The sequence below is a fragment of the Peromyscus eremicus genome, chromosome 2, assembly GCF_949786415.1.
Source record: "Peromyscus eremicus chromosome 2, PerEre_H2_v1, whole genome shotgun sequence".
Classification (NCBI taxonomy): Eukaryota; Metazoa; Chordata; class Mammalia; order Rodentia; family Cricetidae; genus Peromyscus; species Peromyscus eremicus.
In genome coordinates, this window is record NC_081417.1 from 128,094,184 (window position 1) to 128,113,473 (window position 19,290).

At 42.4% G+C, this 19,290-nt stretch overlaps 1 protein-coding gene across 1 annotated transcript in view; it reads right to left on the minus strand.

The window, feature by feature from the left end:
* Positions 1-233: 233 nt before the first annotated feature.
* Positions 234-19,290, minus strand: part of LOC131905097 (cytochrome P450 4X1) — a 29,036-nt gene continuing 9,979 nt past the window's right edge. Inside the window, exons 5-12 of the mRNA XM_059256047.1 lie at positions 16,786-16,913; positions 16,555-16,709; positions 15,110-15,210; positions 14,367-14,557; positions 4,120-4,253; positions 2,990-3,054; positions 1,621-1,703; positions 234-408 (exon numbers count right to left, since the gene is read on the minus strand). Of these exons, the coding sequence (XP_059112030.1) occupies positions 234-408; positions 1,621-1,703; positions 2,990-3,054; positions 4,120-4,253; positions 14,367-14,557; positions 15,110-15,210; positions 16,555-16,709; positions 16,786-16,913 (1,032 nt within the window). The remainder of the gene's footprint in view (positions 409-1,620; positions 1,704-2,989; positions 3,055-4,119; positions 4,254-14,366; positions 14,558-15,109; positions 15,211-16,554; positions 16,710-16,785; positions 16,914-19,290) is intronic.

Here is a 19,290-nt window from a genome sequence, read left to right on the forward strand (position 1 = left end):
GTGATTGGCTTGGAAGTAATTGTTAGAAAACTATTTGAAAATCTAAGTCGTACATATCCAGGGTCACCTGTGTTATCTGCAAATGTCTTTGGGTAATGTGCAGCTGCAGAGATACCCTATCCCATGGTCCTTCAATTCTCCCATCAGACATAGAGTCCTCTCCATTTGCCTGGACCATTGACTATAAATTTAACTTAAAAACAAAAAGAAATTTAGTCATTGTCCCCTTGTATCTAACATTCAGGGAGTTTCTTCAGGTGCAAATAGATTCCATGCTTGGGTCTGAGGATAATGTGGCTGGAGAAGGCAGGAGGCCTTGTGAGGTCTGGAGCTACTTGAAAGCGGAGCAGAATCAAGGCAATGGCCACCTTTAACTCCAGCATGGCAAACTGCTGCCCGATGCAGTTCCTGCAGAGGGAGGAAAAGGTGTTAGTTCCTAGAATAACAAGTCTGGAGTCCACGGCTGCTTAGCAGTTTCCTCTGATTGCAACATTCTCTCCAGGAGGAAGGGAAAGGACTGAAGGAACTCTGGTGAACAGATTCACGTCTGGACAAGCTGTGACTTGGAAGATTCACGAGGGCCCCTCTCCAGAGTTACAGAAGCAGTGAATGACTGTTTAGGAGGACACTGACCAGCGGAGCTGCCTAGAGGCCTCTCAGGCCGGTCCAGGGGCCTGCAAGCTGTGCACAGAGCTCCAGGGTTGCAGCTCTCGGGAGTGGTCACTTGCTTGTGGTGGTTTGAATAAGAATCCCCCTCCAAACAGGCCCATGTGTTTGAATGTCTGCTCCACAGTTGATGGAATGTAGTGGAAAGGATTAGGAGGTGTGTCTTGTTGAAGGATGTGTGTCTCTGGGGGGTGGGCTTTGAGGTTTCAAAGTCATTCCCAGTTAGCCTTCTCTCTCTGCTTGGTGCTGGTGGATTAGATGCAAGTTCTCAGCTACCACTCAGGTGGCGCCAGGCCTACCTGCCTGTCGCCTGCCTTGCTCCCTATTGTGACAATCACGGATTCACCCTTGGACTCTGTAAGCCGCAGCAAACTCTTTCTTCTACAAGTTGTCTTGGTCATAGTGTCTCTTCACAGTAATAGAAAAATAGCTCAGGCACAGCAGCTTTAGAGCCACCCCTGTTCCCATAAGTAACCCTTGGCCATTGTCAATAACCCCAGCAAAAATTCAGTGGTTCACTAAATTAGACTCTAATACATCATGATCTGTTAAGGGGGGGGTGGTGAGTAGATGCGTTTGTGTTATTTTTTCCCCTAGGAAAATTCGATTACACAAGAGTAAAGCAGTTTTCACAATATATATATATATATATAACTTTTAGACTTTGTTCTTACATTGCTCCTTGCAAGAATGTGGATTTGGAGGTCCAATGTGATACCCTCCTTGAAGAAGGCAGCAGTTGAAGTCACCCACAAACTGTTCCTCCTACAAGCATTGAGCCTGTGAGCAATGCTTACACTGCAGGATTGTTTTCGGAGGCATGACTCATGGGATTTGATATTAAGTGGTATTGCCCTTTGTGAAAAGATGGGTTCTGGGGAGGAATTAATGGAGCAGAGGGGCTAGTGGGTGTAAGTAAGCTTTGTGTGTATTTTCAACTCAAGTTGGCCTCACCTTGGGCCACTGGAGAATGGTAGGAAAGCACAGGGATGTCTCTGATCAGAATTCTCCTTAGTGAATCTCAAGGGGTCAAAGACCTGAAGTGAGAAGACAATGCCATTACCATCTTGACAACAACACATCTTTTAAGGTGCTACTTAGTGCTGATACAGAAACATACGCTACAGAAATTGTCTAAAATGTTCTGCGGGCCGAATGTTAAGACAACAGTATTAATTTTAGTAACAGGTTTTATTAAACAAAATAGTCTATGTACTCAATATAAATAATTAAGGAAATATTTTACTTTTAAGGGGTTAGGTACTGTGTCTTCAAACTCCACGTTGTAATTCCAATCAGCCAAGTTGCTCAGTGGCCACATGGACAACACTGCTGTAGCCCTGGAGGGTCTATCTGGCCCTCCCCCGACTTGTCTGCTAGCCAGTCTAAGAGTGCACCCACTTAGAAGCCAAGGCCAAATGAGACGTAATGGTTCAACTTCTTATTCTACAGAGTAGATCAAAAGCCCTAGTGGTTTATATAGAAGAAAACACCAGTGCTTATGTTTTAAATTTCAAGCAAATTGAATAAACTCAGACTTTCTACACATTTCCTTGCCTGTCTAGGTCCTCCTTTCTCTCTTTCTGAGGCTATTCTGGGCTCCAGACAGCTGACCCACATGGTTTCCCTTGTGGGTTTGGGACAATACAAGGCATTGATGTGGATCTGAAGAGTGGCAGTTAAGGAGAGTTTGGGGTGTTGACTGTTCATTGGCTCCTCCCTGCTGCCTGATGGCAGCATTTCTTCTGCATGGACCTCTTTGATGTTCCTCCCGAGCTCCCAGCTCTTTTCCCACAGGTTATTTAACTCTCCCTTCTGGGGCCCATCAGGTCTAGAAAAGATAAAGATTCTGAAAGATATCCACTTTCATTTGCTTCCCCTAAAGTCTGCCCATATCTTCACAAATAGTTCCTTTATGGGACATTGGAACTGAGCAACTTGAGTGTGCCATCTACATCACCAGGATCCTGATGGCTTCATACAATAAAAAAGAGACTGAGCGGCCCAATTTGCTCCACTGACCAACCACAGCCCTGCAGATATCGACTGGGTGTTGGAAAGAGCTTGACAGTTGAATGACTAAAACAGAGTCAGTGACAGCTGGGAACAGATTGTGGGACTAAGATCTTTCAGATCACAATAAAGATAAAGGATATGAGTGAGGACAAGGTCATTAGTGGGTGAGTTTTACACGTTTCTGGCTTTTACGTTTGTTTGTTTGGTGTCCTTTACTTTCACAGCACAGCCCTTTGCACGCTTGGCTGTCAACACCTGAATCACTCGGCACCACTCTCTGAAGCATGTCCACAGAAGACAGTCTTACCTTTGGGTCTTTCCAGACAGCAGGGTTGTGGTGGAGACCCCAAAGACTAAGAACCACAGTCATTCCTGAGGCAGGGGGGAAAGAGCAAACTGTCAGCTGCTGTAGTGTGCAGGAAGACTTCTTCCTGGAGGGAAGAGCTAGCTCCTGCTGAGCTGTGCGCCAACGCTCCACCAGGGAAGGACACGGGCGGGGGTGGGGTGGGGGAGGATGGGCTTGGGTTTGAACTTTAGTTTTCAAAGCAATTATTTACCTAATTCATGATTTTTTGCTAAGGAGCTGCTGGTGTCTGATCAAAGAGCTAAACTGTGCTTAAGTTTTCTGTCTTGTTTGGAAATTACTGTTAGCAGCTAGGCAGCACTTCATAGAGACTGTTCTGTTCTACCTTGAAAATCCAGTGGCTAATTTCTCTTGGCACTGTTCATTCATGAAAGATGGAGAATTTGGGCAAATAGTCCAGAGAGGGAATTTGAACAGTATTTTCTTATCCAAAATAATTCTGGTTCTGTCAACAAAATTACAGCTGCAGGTTGCAGGCTCTCCTGTTGACTTGTGGACACTAAAACAGACAAGTGATATGTCATGGGGTCCTACTGCCACCTATGAGCCCTGCCCAGAAACATCTGACTTCACACATGGGGTCTCTATGAGTTCTAGCTTTGCTTCATGTCCATTAACCTTATGTGCATATTGGAGTTTTCCCAATGAGTGTTTTGTAAAGATCACATTCCAAAGGGGAAATGTATTCAAAGGTTTTCATACAGACTAAGTATTGTTCCCTTCTGAGTTGGTGTGATGATAAGGACTCCCTTCCTGTCTCCACATTAACACAATGGTGCTCATCTCCTGTAAAGACCCACTTGGGTCTCAAACTCAACCTCACAAAAATTATCTTAGAGACAATGTCCCACAAAAGATGAATCCCTTGGCTGGGGTTCTCAAAATGAGGCTGGAACCTAACAGCTCTAACTGGCTATGTGGTTTGGGAAGATCACCAAGGCTCACATATGATCGAGGATTTATCCTCCAAGCTTTCAGTAGCTACCCAACCATGAGGTCCCAAGAAGCCCCAAATCCCAGTAGTCATCACTGTGACCTTCAGGATCTCATGCTTAGGAAAAGAATGTGAAGACCTGCAGGCAGTGAGTGTCCATCTGGGAGGGTAAGGGGCTTGCTGAGCTCTCGGGAGATGGATGGGATGGGAGGAATCAAGCGGAGAGTCTCCTTGATGCACATTGTGGTGTACGACATCTCATCCAGCTGGTCCCTGCGAGGACAAAAGAAGGAGGGGAGTGACTTAGACTCCAGATCCACTTTGTATTGACTATCCTCTATTTGATTTCTTTTCCTAGTAAGCATCACTGTTGGGGTAAAGTGCTTTTGTCTGGGTTTATATAGCACATTATAAAAATGTGACCTTTTCTGTCTCCATGTCAGCTGAAGTAGTAGACACACAGATGCCACATGCCTAAAAACAGGATTTCTGAAAAGCAGTGTTGTGACCCTTAGCTTTTCATGTAAAGGAAACATGTAGAAGGCACAGCTAAAGACTGAAGAGAAGGCTAAAGAAGTTTAAGAGAGAAAAAGTTATGTAAAGAGAATTGCTGAAATATTGAAATACCTTAGAAAACAGGGTGGGATGCTATTCATCCTAAACAAGGGGAGACTGACTTCAGGCCACATAGAGGGTCTGACATGTGCTCCCTGGGGTTTGGGAAGCACAGACCCAATCACAAGCAACTCAGAGAAGACAGACTGGCTGGGGAGAGCAGCTGAATGAGGTAGGGATGCACAGGCTATCTGGGGGGAGGTGTGGTCAGTGAACTGACCAGGAGGAGGGACAGCTCCAGACCAGCTAGAGAAACACTGTGTCCAGAGTTCCCCCGCCCCATGAATCAGCACTAGAAAGTTCCAGAGAGTCTCCAAGACACCTGCAGATGTAATGGCTGAGAGAAGAGAAAAGCACAAAGTATTTGCCAAACCCTTGGCATGACAATGACGCTTCCTTTTCACACCAGAATCATTCTGACACAGTCAGAGCCTTGGGTAGGGGAGAAGCTGGTCAATAAGGACAGCCAGCAACAAATCCCTCCCACTTTACTGGCTTCCTGGCCAAAGAAGGGCCAAGGAGGGGTGAAGGGGAGGCTCCGAGTAGATGAGCATGTGAATGATGGTTTGCCATTGCCCTGGGCTAGACAGGCTAGTTACTGGCTTGAGAGTGGATTGTGATTTAAGTGGATGGGACTCTGAGACTTCTCAAGATTTTGCCTCTGAGATGAAAAGAACTCTTCCTACAGAGCAAGTTGGAGTGAGAGCAGGAAAAGAATGAAATGGTTTCTCTGTATAACTAGCTAGTCAAATAGGATCAAGAAAATGATTGAATATATTTAGTCATTTTTTGCCTAATCACATTTCTATTTCCTTTTCTGATAAATTATTTTAATGCAGGTGTTGGCCATTTTGAAAATATAAAATTTTAATTCTGTATTCTTTCCCCATCAAGGCCGGGAAATAACTGGGCAATTGTGCCTACTCTGGGACTTACATAATTAAGAAAAATAACTTTACCCATATCAATGTGAATGAAAAGAAGAATTTTGGTTTGTTGTTATTTTGAGACAGGGTCTCACTATGTAGCCCTCTGTTGTGGAATAATCTTTTGCACACTGTGAAGATGTGTTGCTCTCTTTGGTTTAATAAAGAGCTAAATGGTCAATAGCTATGTAGGAAGAAGTTAGGTGGAACTTATGGACAAGGAGAGAGCACAGGGATGAAGAAGGGCAGAGTTGCTAGGAGATGCAAGGAGAAGCAAGAGGAGCACGCTGCTTTGAGGAAAGTTACCAGGCCTCATGGTTGAACATAAATAAGAAATATGGGTTAATTTAAGTTGTAAGAGCTAGTTAGTAACAAGCCTATGCTACAGGCTGAGCACTTATTGCTGTGGGATGGTCTGTATGTCAAGTGTGTTGCTGATTGGTCAGTAAATAAATCACTGATTGGCCATTAGCTAGGCAGGAAGTATAGGCGGGACAAGGAGAAGAATTCTGGGATTTGGAAGGCTGAGAGAGAGACACTGCCAGCTGCCACCATGACAAGCCGCATGTGAAGATCCCGGTAAGCCACGAGCCATGTGGCAAGGTATAGATTTATAGAAATGGATTAATTTAAGCTGTAAGAACAGTTAGCAAGAAGCCTGCCACGGCCATACAGTTTGTAACCAATATAAGTCTCTGTGTTTACTTGGTCGGGTCTAAGCAGCTGTGGGACTGGCGGGTGAGAGAGATTTGCCCTGACCGTGAGCCAGGCAGGAAAACTCTAGCTACAAATGGCGCCCAACGTGGGGCAAGAGTTTCCACCTAAAACCTGAGTAAAAAGATTCTAAAGCGGAGCTAAAAACAGCTCCTAGTTGTCTCTTTCAAGCTAGCGGCAGCCTGCATGTTTGAGCTACTATGGCAGGTTCCTGGCGTGCATGCTCGACCTGCAGTATGGCGGGAATGAGGCCTCTGCAAGTGGCACATTAAGCTGTGTGGTGGATTTAGCCTTTGCTAGTACAAAAGAAAAAAAAAAAGAGGTTTCTGGGCTACACGCTGCTTTGATAGAAGCATAGACCCACTATTTCTGAGAGTTGATGGCTCCCAGAGCTGGCGGAAAACGTACCACCACCATGTTGGAAAGCTGAAGTGGGCGGAGCCAGCAGCCATAGTGCCAGCACAGTTTCAGGCTTAGAAGGCTGCAATTTAAAGCAATAGGCTCAAGCTAATATAAAAAAATAAGCCACGTAAAGATGGCTACCACACAGAGAATCTGGATTATGTTCTCTTTGATATTTGTAACTGAAGAAAAACATTTGATTACAAAAGCTGTTGAGTTATGCCAAAATGTATATTTTAAAGGTACCTTGACTTCAAAATTTGGATGTAAGGATATGTTGCTTTGGAAAGGAGGCTCTGCTTTTGTTTCCACAGAAAGCCAGAGGCTATGGATTTGTTCCAGATTAAGATACATCAGGTTTGACCAGCCAAGACCACCTGAAAGGTCTCCGATGACACCATGGCCCAGAAGATCCAACATCCAGAACCATTTCAAGGCAACTGGCTCAGACGATACACCCTCATGGACTACTCCATAATCCTAAAAAATTCTTTGCTGGGCGGTGGTGGCGCACGCCTTTAATCCCAGCACTCGGGAGGCAGAGGCAGGCGGATCTCTGTGAGTTCGAGGCCAGCCTGGGCTACCAAGTAAGTTCCAGGAGAGGCGCAAAGCTACACAGAGAAACCCTGTCTCGAAAAAACAAAAAAAAAAAAAAATTCTTTGTGTCCCCATAAGATACAGTGCCCCCCTCCAGCAGGAAGTAGTAAGAAAAACTACGCCCAAATTCCCAAATATACCAAGCTGACTTTGGAGATATGCAAAGGTTAAAACCTTCCTTTTTAAGAAAAGCAAAGGGGAAGTGCTGTGGGATGGTCTGTATGTCAAGTGTGTTGCTGATTGGTCAGTAAATAAATCACTGATTGGCCATTGGCTAGGCAGGAAGTATAGGCGGGACAAGGAGAAGAATTCTGGGAAGTGGAAGGCTGAGAGACAGACACTGCCAGCCGCCACCATGACAAGCCGCATGTGAAGATCCTGGTAAGCCACGAGCCATGTGGCAAAGTATAGATTTATAGAAATGGATTAATTTAAGCTGTAAGAACAGTTAGCAAGAAGCCTGCCACGGCCATACAGTTTGTAACCAATATAAGTCTCTGTGTTTACTTGGTCGGGTCTAAGCAGCTGTGGGACTGGCGGGTGAGAGAGATTTGCCCTGACCGTGAGCCAGGCAGGAAAACTCTAGCTACAACTTATAATTAGTCAGTCTCTATGTGGTGTGATTGAAAATGTTCCTGTGTCCTGCCAGGTCCCATGGCTGCTTAGACCCAAATAAACACACAGAGGTTTATATTATTTTTTAAACTATGGCCATGGCAGGCTTCTTGCTAACTAGCTCTTATATCTTAAATTAACCCATAGTTCTTATCTATGTTTAGCCACGTGGCTTGGTACCTTTTCTCAGTTCTGCCTTGTCATCTTGCTTCCCCTGTGTCCGGCTGGTGACTCCTGACTCTGTCTTCTTCATCCCAGAATTCTCCTCATTCTTGCCTACCTATACTTCCTGCCTGGCTACTGGCCAATCAGCATTTTACTTATCAATCAATCAAAGCAACACATAGTCACAGCATACAGCATACAGCACTTCCCCTTTTCTGTCTAATAAACAAGGAAGGTTTTAACTTTAACATAGTAAAATTATATATAACAAAACAGTTATCAAGCAAGAATTACAGTTACAATATCTAGTTTATTTGTATTTGACAAAATTAAAGAAAATATTCTGAGGCAGAGTCAGGCAGATCTCTATGAGTTCAAGGCCAGCCTAGGCTACAGAGTGAGTTTCAGGAAAGGCACAAAGCTACACACAGAAACCCTGTCTCAAAAAAAGAAAAAAAAAAGAAAAAAAAAAGAAAATATTCTATCATCTATCCCATATTTGTGAGTCTAAAGTTTCATATCTAATTTATCTTTTATCATAACCAAGGAAAATTATAATTATAACTATCTAGTCTTCAACTACATCAGAGACCCCAGAAGGATATAATATTCTGAGTAAACAGGAAATGCATTGTAAGCAACTTCCAAAATTCTGGAAATGACAGAGACAGCTGCCTACCTGGACAGTCATCCAAAATTCCTCTGTAACATTGGGACATCCATCTTAAGGCTATAGACCTAGAGTCTCTCAGTTACTTCTCTCTGTGTCTTATAGAGTTTCTTCTGTGAAACAGGAATCTGAAGGACCATCTCCCCTTGCAAAGTTCAGTTGTCACCTTCCTATGGGTCCTGTATGTTCAATTGATACAACACTTTGTCATGCAGTCTAGGCAAGAACAGTTTCTTGCCCAAACAGCTATTTTTGCCAAGAAGAAGATAAACTCCATATAGAGTGTCTTCAATGCCCATCCTCCTCTCTGAAGTAAACTGGTGCTGCCAGGATCAGACGTGTCTCATTGTCCAGAAAAGTCTAAGTTTTTAAAACATTTTAAATGCCATATTCTGTAGGTCTTTGAAATGCTTGAAGATTACTTACCTAATTGAAATATATCTATGTATACCTAGAAAACTTAACTAACATGACTATAGGTTTGATTATCATAGATGACTAATTATTAATCTGTATTTCTTTTCTAAAAAGTTTTATTTATTTATTATGTATACAGTGTTCTGCCTGCATGTATGCTTGCAGGCCAGAGAGGGCACCAGATCTCATTATAGACGGTTGTGAGCCACCATGTGGCTTCTGGGAATTGAACCTGGGACCTCTGGAAGAATAGCTAGTGCTCTTAACTGTTGAGCCATCTCTCCAGCCCTAATCTGAATTTCTTAATTATACATTACAATTTTAAATGAACTGCACAAACATAATACCTTAAACAAAAGTAGAAATATACATACAGTATAACAAAATTAACTTCAAATTTGCATCAATAAACTAAAATCCACAGCAATGTAGAATATTTTAAGCAAGTTGTTGTTCTTTAAAAGTAGAGTCAACAATCTACTCTTTTATCCTATCATATCCATATCTTATATATCTATATCAGTGTGGTTATTTGGGAGCTGGCTGGCAGGACAGAAAATTCTACCAATACAGCCCTCAAAAGCCTGGAGCTCTCTGAATAGATCACCCTGGCCTTGAACTCACATAAATCTTCCTGAGCAAAGAATTTTATTATTATTATCACTGTTATCATCATCATCATCGTCGTTGTCATCGTCGTCGTCGTCGTCGTCGTCGTCGTCGTCGTTTTTCGTTTTTCCAGACAGGGTTTCTCTGTGTAGCCCTGGCTGTCCTGAAACTCACTTTGTAGGCCACGCTGGCCTCAAACTCACAGAGATCCACCTGCCTCCCCAGTGTTGGGATTAAAGGTGTGCGCCACCACTGGCAAGCAAATAGTCTTAAACCAATGTAGAAATGGCCTGACAAGGAGCCAAAGAGAGAAACTGCTTAAAATTTTCTGAATGCCACGTGTAAATTTCATTAATGAAAATGATGGGTGTGTTATAGAGTTGTTTTTTTGTTTTTAAAATGTGTTCTGGGGCTGGAGATTGCTCATCAGTTAAGAGTGCTTGCTGCTCTTGCAAAAGATCTGAGTTCAGTTCTCAGCATTGTCATGTGGCTCACAACCAACTCCAGCTCCAGAGGATCTGACACCCTCTTCTGGACTCTATGGCACCTTTACTCATGTGCATATGCCCCCACACAAACACTCATATCCACATAATTAAAAAATAATAAATCTTTGAGCTGAGTGGTGGTGGTTTTAATCCCAGAACTTGGGAGGCAGAGGCAGGTGGATCTTTGTGAGTTTGAGGCCAGCCTGGTCTACAGAGAAAGTTCCAGAGCTGTTACACAAAGAAACCCTGTCTCAAAAAAAAAAAAATCTTTGAAAATGTGTTCTTTGTAGTATTTATTCCTCTTTCTTTCATTAAAAGAAAGAATAGTTAACAGATAATCTGGACTTTTGCTTTTTCACCTGGCCAGGACTCAATTACTGTTTTCAAATTTAGACCAATCAAGAATGAGAAAAGTCAACACATGAGTTTCTTTCTTTTCTTTCCTCCTCTTCCTCCTCCTCCTCCTCCTCCTCCTCCTCCTCCTCCTCCTCCTCCTCTTCTTCTTCTGGTTTGTTTTTTTGAGACAGGGTCTCACTATGTAGCTCTGGCTGTCCTGGAACTCACTATGTAGGTCACAGTGGTCTCACACTCACAAAGATCCACCTGCTCCTGCTGGAATTAAAGACATGTACCACTGTGCCCATTCTTATTTGTTTCTTAAGTAACTACAACAGACAAGATGAAGCATTGAATTCATGCTGGAAAGAGACATGATAATCTTCCAAGTTTAGTGACTAAATAGAAATGGACTAGTCGACAAGATGATAGGATGGGAGATTCTCCATTTGGATCCTCCCAGCAGCAATGATTTCACAGACAAAGGCACATTTGTGTGAGACAATGTTTGATCTGGCGATCTACTGTGAAGCTGGAGAATAATAAGCAAATAGAAAAGGTAGAGAGCCAGGAACCACATCTACACACACCCTTATGGACAATGAATCTTCAGCAAAGATGCCAAGAACACAGAATGGGGAAAGGATGCTCAGTTCAGTGGCTGATGTTGAGAAAGCTGGATATACATGAGAACAAAATGAGATTCTTATCCTATATACAAAACTCAACTCAAAACTGAATAAAAACTTAAAATACTATCTTACTGTAATACTCTTAGAGAAACCAATGATCAAGAGATGATTGTTGACATGGGTCATATTTGAATTTTCTCTTGGAAGTGCAAACAACAAAGGCAAAAATTAGGAGTTTACATTAAGTGAAAAAATACCTTATGAATGACAAGGAAAATAACAGAGTGAAATGATGACCTACAAAATGGGGAAACCATTTGCATACCACAAATATGATAAAGACTTAATATTTAAAATGTATAAAGAATGCAAATAACTCAAGAAAACATATAAACTGGATAAAATACATGCAAAGGGTCTAAATAGGCAATGTCTCAAAAACTGACCTACAAATACTTGACAGGCCTATGGAAAAATTCTCAACATTGTATATCATTAGAGAAATTAAAATTAAAACCAACAATGAGGTATCACCTCACATGTGTTAGAGAAAAGGAAAATAAACTAATATTGGTAGTGGATGCAGAGACCCACAGCTAAGCACTTGGCCAAGTTTATGGAGTTAAAGAGAGGGAGGAGGGATTATAGAAGCAAGGGGGGTCAGGATCATAATGAGAAAAACCACAGAGATAGCTGATCCAAGCTATTGGGAGCTCATGGACTCTGGACTGACAGCTGGGGAGCCTGCATGGGACTGCACTAGGCCCTCTGAATGTGGGAGGCAATTGTGTGGCTTGATGTGTCTGTGGGTCCCCTGACAATGAGACCAGAACTTATCCCAGGTAGAAGAACTAGCTTTTTAGAGCCCATTCTCTATGGCACAATGCCTTATCCAACCTTGATGTGGGAGAGGGGGGCCTTGGTCCTGCCCCAACTTGGTATGCCAGCCTGTGTTGAATACCCAAGGGAGGCCTTAGCCCCTATGAGGAGGGGATGGGAGTGGGATGAGGAGAGGTAGGAGGGAATGGGAAAAGGGGAGGGTGGGGGAACAGGGGGTTGGTATGTGAAACGAAAAAAAATTAATTAAAAAAAAGAGCTAAAAGCAAAAACAAATATTGATGAGGATTTGGAGAAAATAGGATCCTTACACACTGTCAGTGTCAACATGGATCAATACAACCAAATGGAAAACAGCATAGAAGTCCCTAAAAAAATTACAAAAAGAAGTCCACAAGATCCAGGAATTTCATTTGTCAATATATATTCAAAGAGAATGAAGTCACTGTATCAACTGACACTTTATTCACTACAGTCCAGATACGGAATCAGCCTGAGTCATTATCTAATGAATGGATGAAGAATGCGTGGTCCATACACACAGCACAATGCTGTGTACCAGTGAAAGGAGAGTCTTTTGTTTGTTAACACACAAATGAACCTGGAGGACATTATGCAAAGCAACATGAGCCAGACACAGAAAGACAAATACCTCATGAATGCAGTTACATGTGGCTCTAAGAGGTTGAATTTGTAGAGGCAGAGAGTGGAGTAGTGCCTGCCAATCAGGGGTGTGACAACAAGAGATTCAGAATTCTGATTAGATATGGAGAAACTACATTGTTGTAATTGTTAATGATTTGTCATATATTTGAACTTGCTCAATGAGTATGTTTTAGATGTCCTTACCACAAAAATAATTACATAGTTAATGAATATGCCCATTGGTTTAGTTATTTCAAAATGCATACATGGATAAAAATAGCATACTGTAAACAGTACATGTACGTATTTACAAATAAACATGCACACTTTTTATCAGTAAAAAGTCATTACTTAACATTGTAACATTGTATTTTATGCTATATACATGAAGGGTTTTTTTTTTTTTTTTGGTCTGTGTGTGTGTGTGTGTGTGTGTGTGTGTGTGTGTGTGTGTGTTTCAGGGGGTGGGAGGGAATATGCCATGGTATACATGTGGAGGTCAGAGGCAATTTTGTGGAATCAGTTCTCTCCTTCTACCTTTAAGTGGATTCTGGGAATTAAACTCAGATCAGGCTTCCATGGCTGAGCCATCTTTCTGGCCCTCTGCTCCTAGCTTTTTTTCCAGTGTGAGTACTGGGGATCAAACTCAGGTCCTCATGCTGGTACACCAAGCTCTTTACCGGCTGAGCCCTCTCCTCAGCACTTAGGTGAAACTTTGAACTTATGGTAGGAAATGACTGTTAGTTCCTTATCAAATGAGATCTCTACTGCCTTTAGAACTTCAATTTTTGTTTTCTGAACTGACTTTTGCTTATGAAATGTGGCTCAGTGGTGTTTAGCATCTTTCTCTTTTGGTCCCTTTGACTAGGGCATTGGGAATGGCTTATCGGGGATACATTGGTTTTTTTTGCAAATAGCATGTCTGAGGGATGTATCCATTATCTAAAGCTTATTAACATTCATTAAGAGTTGAGGCTTTCTCCTGGTTTGCTCTTCTTGTCCCAGAAGTGTCAGATCATCAAGGGGGAGGTGGTCTCACTAAATCCCCATGGCCAGGGTGGGAATCTGTCTTCTAAATCTGGTGGTCAGCAAATATCTCTGTCCTTGCCCTTACCATGAGTCCTTTAATTTGCAGTGTGACGGTCTTTCTCCTGCCTTAGACTACAGATCACTGAGGACAGGGTCTGTACAAAATCTTAGTCATCATTTTAGTGCCTCAATTCTTAAAATGTCCTCAGTCTACAGCTTCTAACTCGATAACAATGTGCATTATTTAATATGTTCAAAGGCCACCCTATCCTGAAGGATGACACCAGTGACCAGGCGATCGGCTAGGGTGCTACAGTGAACTCACTGATACAGCTACTCCTTCAGCCTTCTCAGCCCAGGAGTCCCTCTGGAGTCTTGTCTTTGAAGCTCTACACGCAAGCCCAAGGTCTGTCCCTCACTGCAAATGTGCCAGAGCTTGGGTGAAAGAAACAAATGCAACATTGTATAGAAAAAAATAGTGTTGTATGATTTCTGGATAGTGAACTTCCTTTGCAGACAAAGTTAACTCAGGGCTCTCTTCAGAAGGAAGAGACAGACAAGTGGCCTGCTTCCTCTGCTTTGGCATACACATACCTTGGGACACTGTGGTCACCAAGGCACCAGAATAAGAAATAAGCAAAATCTCAAGAAGAGAGCTAGGATGACATACTGAGGGCTGCAGATCTTACCAGGTGATGGAAGACCCATCTCCCAGGACGCTTCTGATCTCTGTCCGGCATCTGTCCTGATGCTCGGGGTTCAGAGCCAGGCAGTAGAGGAGCCAGGAGATGCTGGCTGCAGAGGCATCATGTCCTGCCCACATGAAGGTGTTCACCTCAGACCGCAGGTCAGTGTCTGAGAAGGCTCTTTCATCTTCAGCCTACAACAGACAGCAGAGATGGCTGAATGAAACATCACTTCACAGATGTTTGGAGATCCTGTCAAACTGATAGTTTTACAAAAACACTAGAGTTTCAAACAAAGGTTTCAATTTTAGTTCAGTTTATCAAATACGTATTGTGAGTCCTACTTTGCCCAGAGCACAAAGGAGAACCAATGCCACAAAAGAAAAGCAAGCTTTGCATAAGCACTTGGAAAATTTCTTCACTCTTCCAAAGGCATCTAGTTTCTCAACATTTCCTTTTTAAAGTGCTCACTCATGCTTCCAATTTTTCTGTGAGTCTCTAAACTCCCAGTATCTGTATAACCTCCAAATCATGGCAAAGAGGTAATTTAGTCTTCATTAACTCCTGGTGAGTTACAAGTCTCAGTCTTTCTTCCAGACTGCACCAAGAGCCATTGCTCATAGCACTCTGCTGTTGGCATTTATCTGAAGAGGTTTGCTCTGTCTTCCTGTCCCAACTCCACTTGCCCATCCACCCTCCCACACTCAGCAGCTGTGTGAGTGGGTCTAGACTCTTGGTGCATTTACCTGGGCAGAAAGGACAATATCCAGAAGATCTTGAGACTTTTGGGTGTCATCCTGCTTTACTCCATCCTTGAGGAGTTTCTTTCTGTCTTGGATTATCTTTTCTGCATAGAATAAAAGGTCTTCATTACTGAAGGAACATCTAAGTCAATCAAAGCCAAATACATTATAAAGCAAGACAGAGCCCAAACAAAGTGTCATGTCTTACCTGATTTCAGAAGCCAGAGTGGGTATATTATAGCTAAATACATTAAACTTGTATGAGTGGCTTATTTTCCATCAACAGACAACTTTTAACAAAAGTTTCAAACAGAAGAGATGAAAATTAGTTTCTATCAGTAGGCAAGCAACATCATCAAGATGATTGTAAAGTTAGATGCAAGTGGCCAGTTACTGTTTTCCTCCTTTGTATAAAATCTTGTTTTCATGGAAATTAACCAATGGAACACCCAGCAGAGAAAACACCCAACATATGTAGCTAAAGGGGCTAAAAGCAAAAAAGGAAACAGACAAAAACAGAACATGGGGCAGATAGAATATGTACAAGCACTTTCTACAGAAATTAGTTTGTTTTCTGTCTCAATTGGGGTCAATTTTGTTATTTGAACTTACCATTTCATATAAATTTAGAATTTGGATGGAAGTAAGTAGAGTAGTATGCTGATTTTCAAAAACATTTTCTGTATATCAAGAATTTAGCTGCTCACTCATGCTTATGGAAGCAAAACTAATTAAACTCAGCAAGTTATAAAAAAAGCCATGGAAGTAGGAGGGAGAATAGTTGGAAAGAGGGGCTTCAGCAAGAGAGGGAGGACAAGAAAAAGTAATGTTGGAGTGAACATGATCAAAATTGTGTACATGTATGAAACTGTCAACAAAGTAATTGTCGGTGCTGGACCAATAACTCAGTCATTAAGAGCACTGGCTTCTCTTCCAGAGGACCCAATCTAGAGTCCCAACACTCACATGGCAAAATTCTAGACTGTCCTGGAACTCGCCATGTAGATCAGGCTGGCCTCAGACTCACAGAGATCATCTGTCTCAGTCTCTTGAGTGCTGGGATTAAAGGCATACACTACCATACCCAGCTTTTGGGTGTCCTTTGAAGACATACCCACATCTACTTTTTCCTGTATGCCTATTCTGTGCAAGCATTTTAGCTTGTAATTTTTACTTAATTTATTGCATTTTGAAATCTTAAATTCCCCCTTGTTATATGTTTTGTAATAATTGCATATAATAAAATTGTATAATACATGATGGTGAGAGTGTGAACTTATCTTAAAAGAATGAAGTTGTAATTATTTGAGCGGTGTCCATTTTAAAGCTCCATTAAGAACAAGAATTCTTTTCCTGATTACTGTGAGACTTATCCTTCTACACATAAGATAGTCATGATGGTGCATGGATTTGGGTAACCCACACCCAAGACAGGCCCGTGTTTTTACCTGTGCATTGATGTATCACTTTGCCTAACTCCTGGAAGCAGTGGCCCTTAGGGCTGAATTTGAAAATTATGTCATGATGATGCCAGAAATTATACAAATGGGAAGATATAATTTCTCCAAGTTCAAAGGTTGCCTTCATATAAGGCTCATAGGTGCTAGAAGAGAAACGTAGGAACAAGGGGTTAATAATTAATAGATCACAGTGAATTCATTTACTGCCCCATCACTGACCTGTTTATCTGGCAGTTGGTCTCCTGGCCAAAAGCGCATTTCATGATTATGTCCAGGGCCATCAAGTTGATGTGTTCAAAAACCTCCATGGTTGTTTCCTGAGCACTCCAAATCTTCTCCCATTTATTCTGGCAGAGGAGGCTAAGATCAATATCATCACCATCATCAAGCGGTCTTTATATGCCCGCTTTCCCCTAACCCTGCCCTTATCATCTCAGGGACAAACCCTGACCTCACAGGAACCAAAGGCCAGGAGCAAATAACCCATGTGTTTGTTTTGGGCACAAGGAAGGGAAGCACACACTGCGTGAGTGAGAAACAGCGTGATGCACGCTTCACATCTGGCAAATGGTCTTTCAATGATTGCAATGACCAAACAGCACAGTGTTCCACACACCACCTAATTAAGACCGCAACACATGGGATTTCTCCAGGGCTTCTTCCACCTTCCACCCCCAGCTCGCTAGATATCCCATCACTACTCTCAACCACCACACCCACACTTAAAATAAACTCAGAACACTTCTTTTTCTTTTTTATTTGGTTTTTCAAAACAGGGTTTCTCTGTGTAGTTTTGGAGCCTGTCCTGGATCCCACTCTGTAGACCAGGCTGGCCTCAAACTCACAGAGATCCACCTGGATCTGCCTCCCGGGTGCTGGGATTAAAGGCATGCACCACCACCGCCTGGCCAGAACATTTTTCAAAAGCATCTTAGATTCAGTAATGGACAGTACCAATAGACATGCTAATGTGGAAGGGGGAAATCTGGAGCCCCAATCCTAGATGAAGAGCTACAGGCAATTAATGACTGATGAAAGGGGAAGAATTAGTCTTCCCCAGGGATGAGCCCCAAAATGGTTATTCAATACCGAGTGGTTGGCCTTGAAATCATCTACATACAAGCAACACTAAAAGGTGGCATTTATATTTGTACATTTGTATATACATGTAACAATACTTATTAAAGAGAGAGGTCAGAAATTTAGGAGGGGACAATGGGGGAAACATGAAAGGGTTGGTGGGAGGATAAGAAAGGGGAATGACATAATTATTTGTTTAAAAATTGCAAATAAGCCAGGCAATGGTGGCACATGCCTTTAATCCCAGCACTTGGGAGGCAGAGGCAGAAGGATCTCTGTGAGTTCGAGGCCAGGCTGGTCTACAAAGTGAGTTCCATGACAGCCAGGGCTACTCAGAGAAACCCTGTCTTGAAAAACAACAACAAAAATTGCAAATAAAAACTATCAAAGAAACATTTCAGATTCAACACTGGGGACAGAAAGGCCTGGAAGAGGAGTTGCTGCAGGGAGCTGTCTAACTTCCCCAGACAGAGGCCTACTCACACAACCTGAAATGTGTTTTCTGACTGCTAAGTTGCCAAAAAGTGCCCACCCCCCAGTTATAAATGTATGTGTCATAACAAGCACTTTTTGTGTAAAAATGCAAATAAATGGAAATGTTTAAATTTAGTTCAATCTATGTTTGTTGAGCATCTACAGATGTCACCTGGGTGTTGAATGCTGAGTACCTACGAGTGACAAACTAGGTACTGAATGGTTGGAGACTGAATAAAAGGTAGAATTTAAAGCCTTTCACCCAACAGTCTATTATTTGGTCAGATGTCTTACAACTAAATGGTTAGCCCTTCAAAGAATTAATTTTGTTGAGTATGTATTTGTTGTACTATTAATAGAACTCAGTGTGATATTTCAACTCAGGCATTTGAGGACAGCTGATGAGCCGTGTGGTGGGTTTGAAAGAAATGAGAGGAGGGCCAGGCCTCTGAGCTTGAGGTGCCCTGGCAAGTGTGAGAGGAATGCAGAGAACCACAGGCCTAAGAAATGTAGAGGATAGAAATAGCTCCTAGGAAGGAAGGGGCTGAAACTGTCACTGGTAGAGCTGAATTGTGTCAGACACTGAACAGCATCAAGGAGGATGCTCTCCATCTGACCCCCTTCCTTGAGCCTGGAGCCTTGAAAAGTCCCACTGATGTCCCACTCCACTTCCACAGAAGTTTGGCTGAGCGCCCAGACACAAGTTGGTAACAACTGTCACCCATAAACAGAGTAAGTAAGGCTTGCAGCTAAGGAGGAAAATTTGGCTTTGTGGTATTTGAAATTTATGAAGAAACTGTATTAATTATTTGCCTGCTTTTAAAATAAATACATTAAAAAAGTGAAAATCTCTACATCAACAGACCTTTCGATAAAACTCATCTCTAAATCAGAAGCCACCCCAACAGGGATGCCCCTCAGCAGCAGTCCCTGCCTCTTTGGAAGGTGCCACTCACCTTTAAGATCACCTACAAGGTGACAGAGGCGCTGAACGTTTGCTCAGTCCTTCATGCCCACCAGCCAAGTCCAATGCAGCCTCAAACCTTGTCTCACATCACTCTGCCTAGGAATTTCTTGTTCTTAATATTCACACATGCAAGTCAGTTTATATCGTGGTAAACCTGAGTTACCTCTGAAATCTCAACCAGTTAGCTGCCCTTGGCTTTTTTA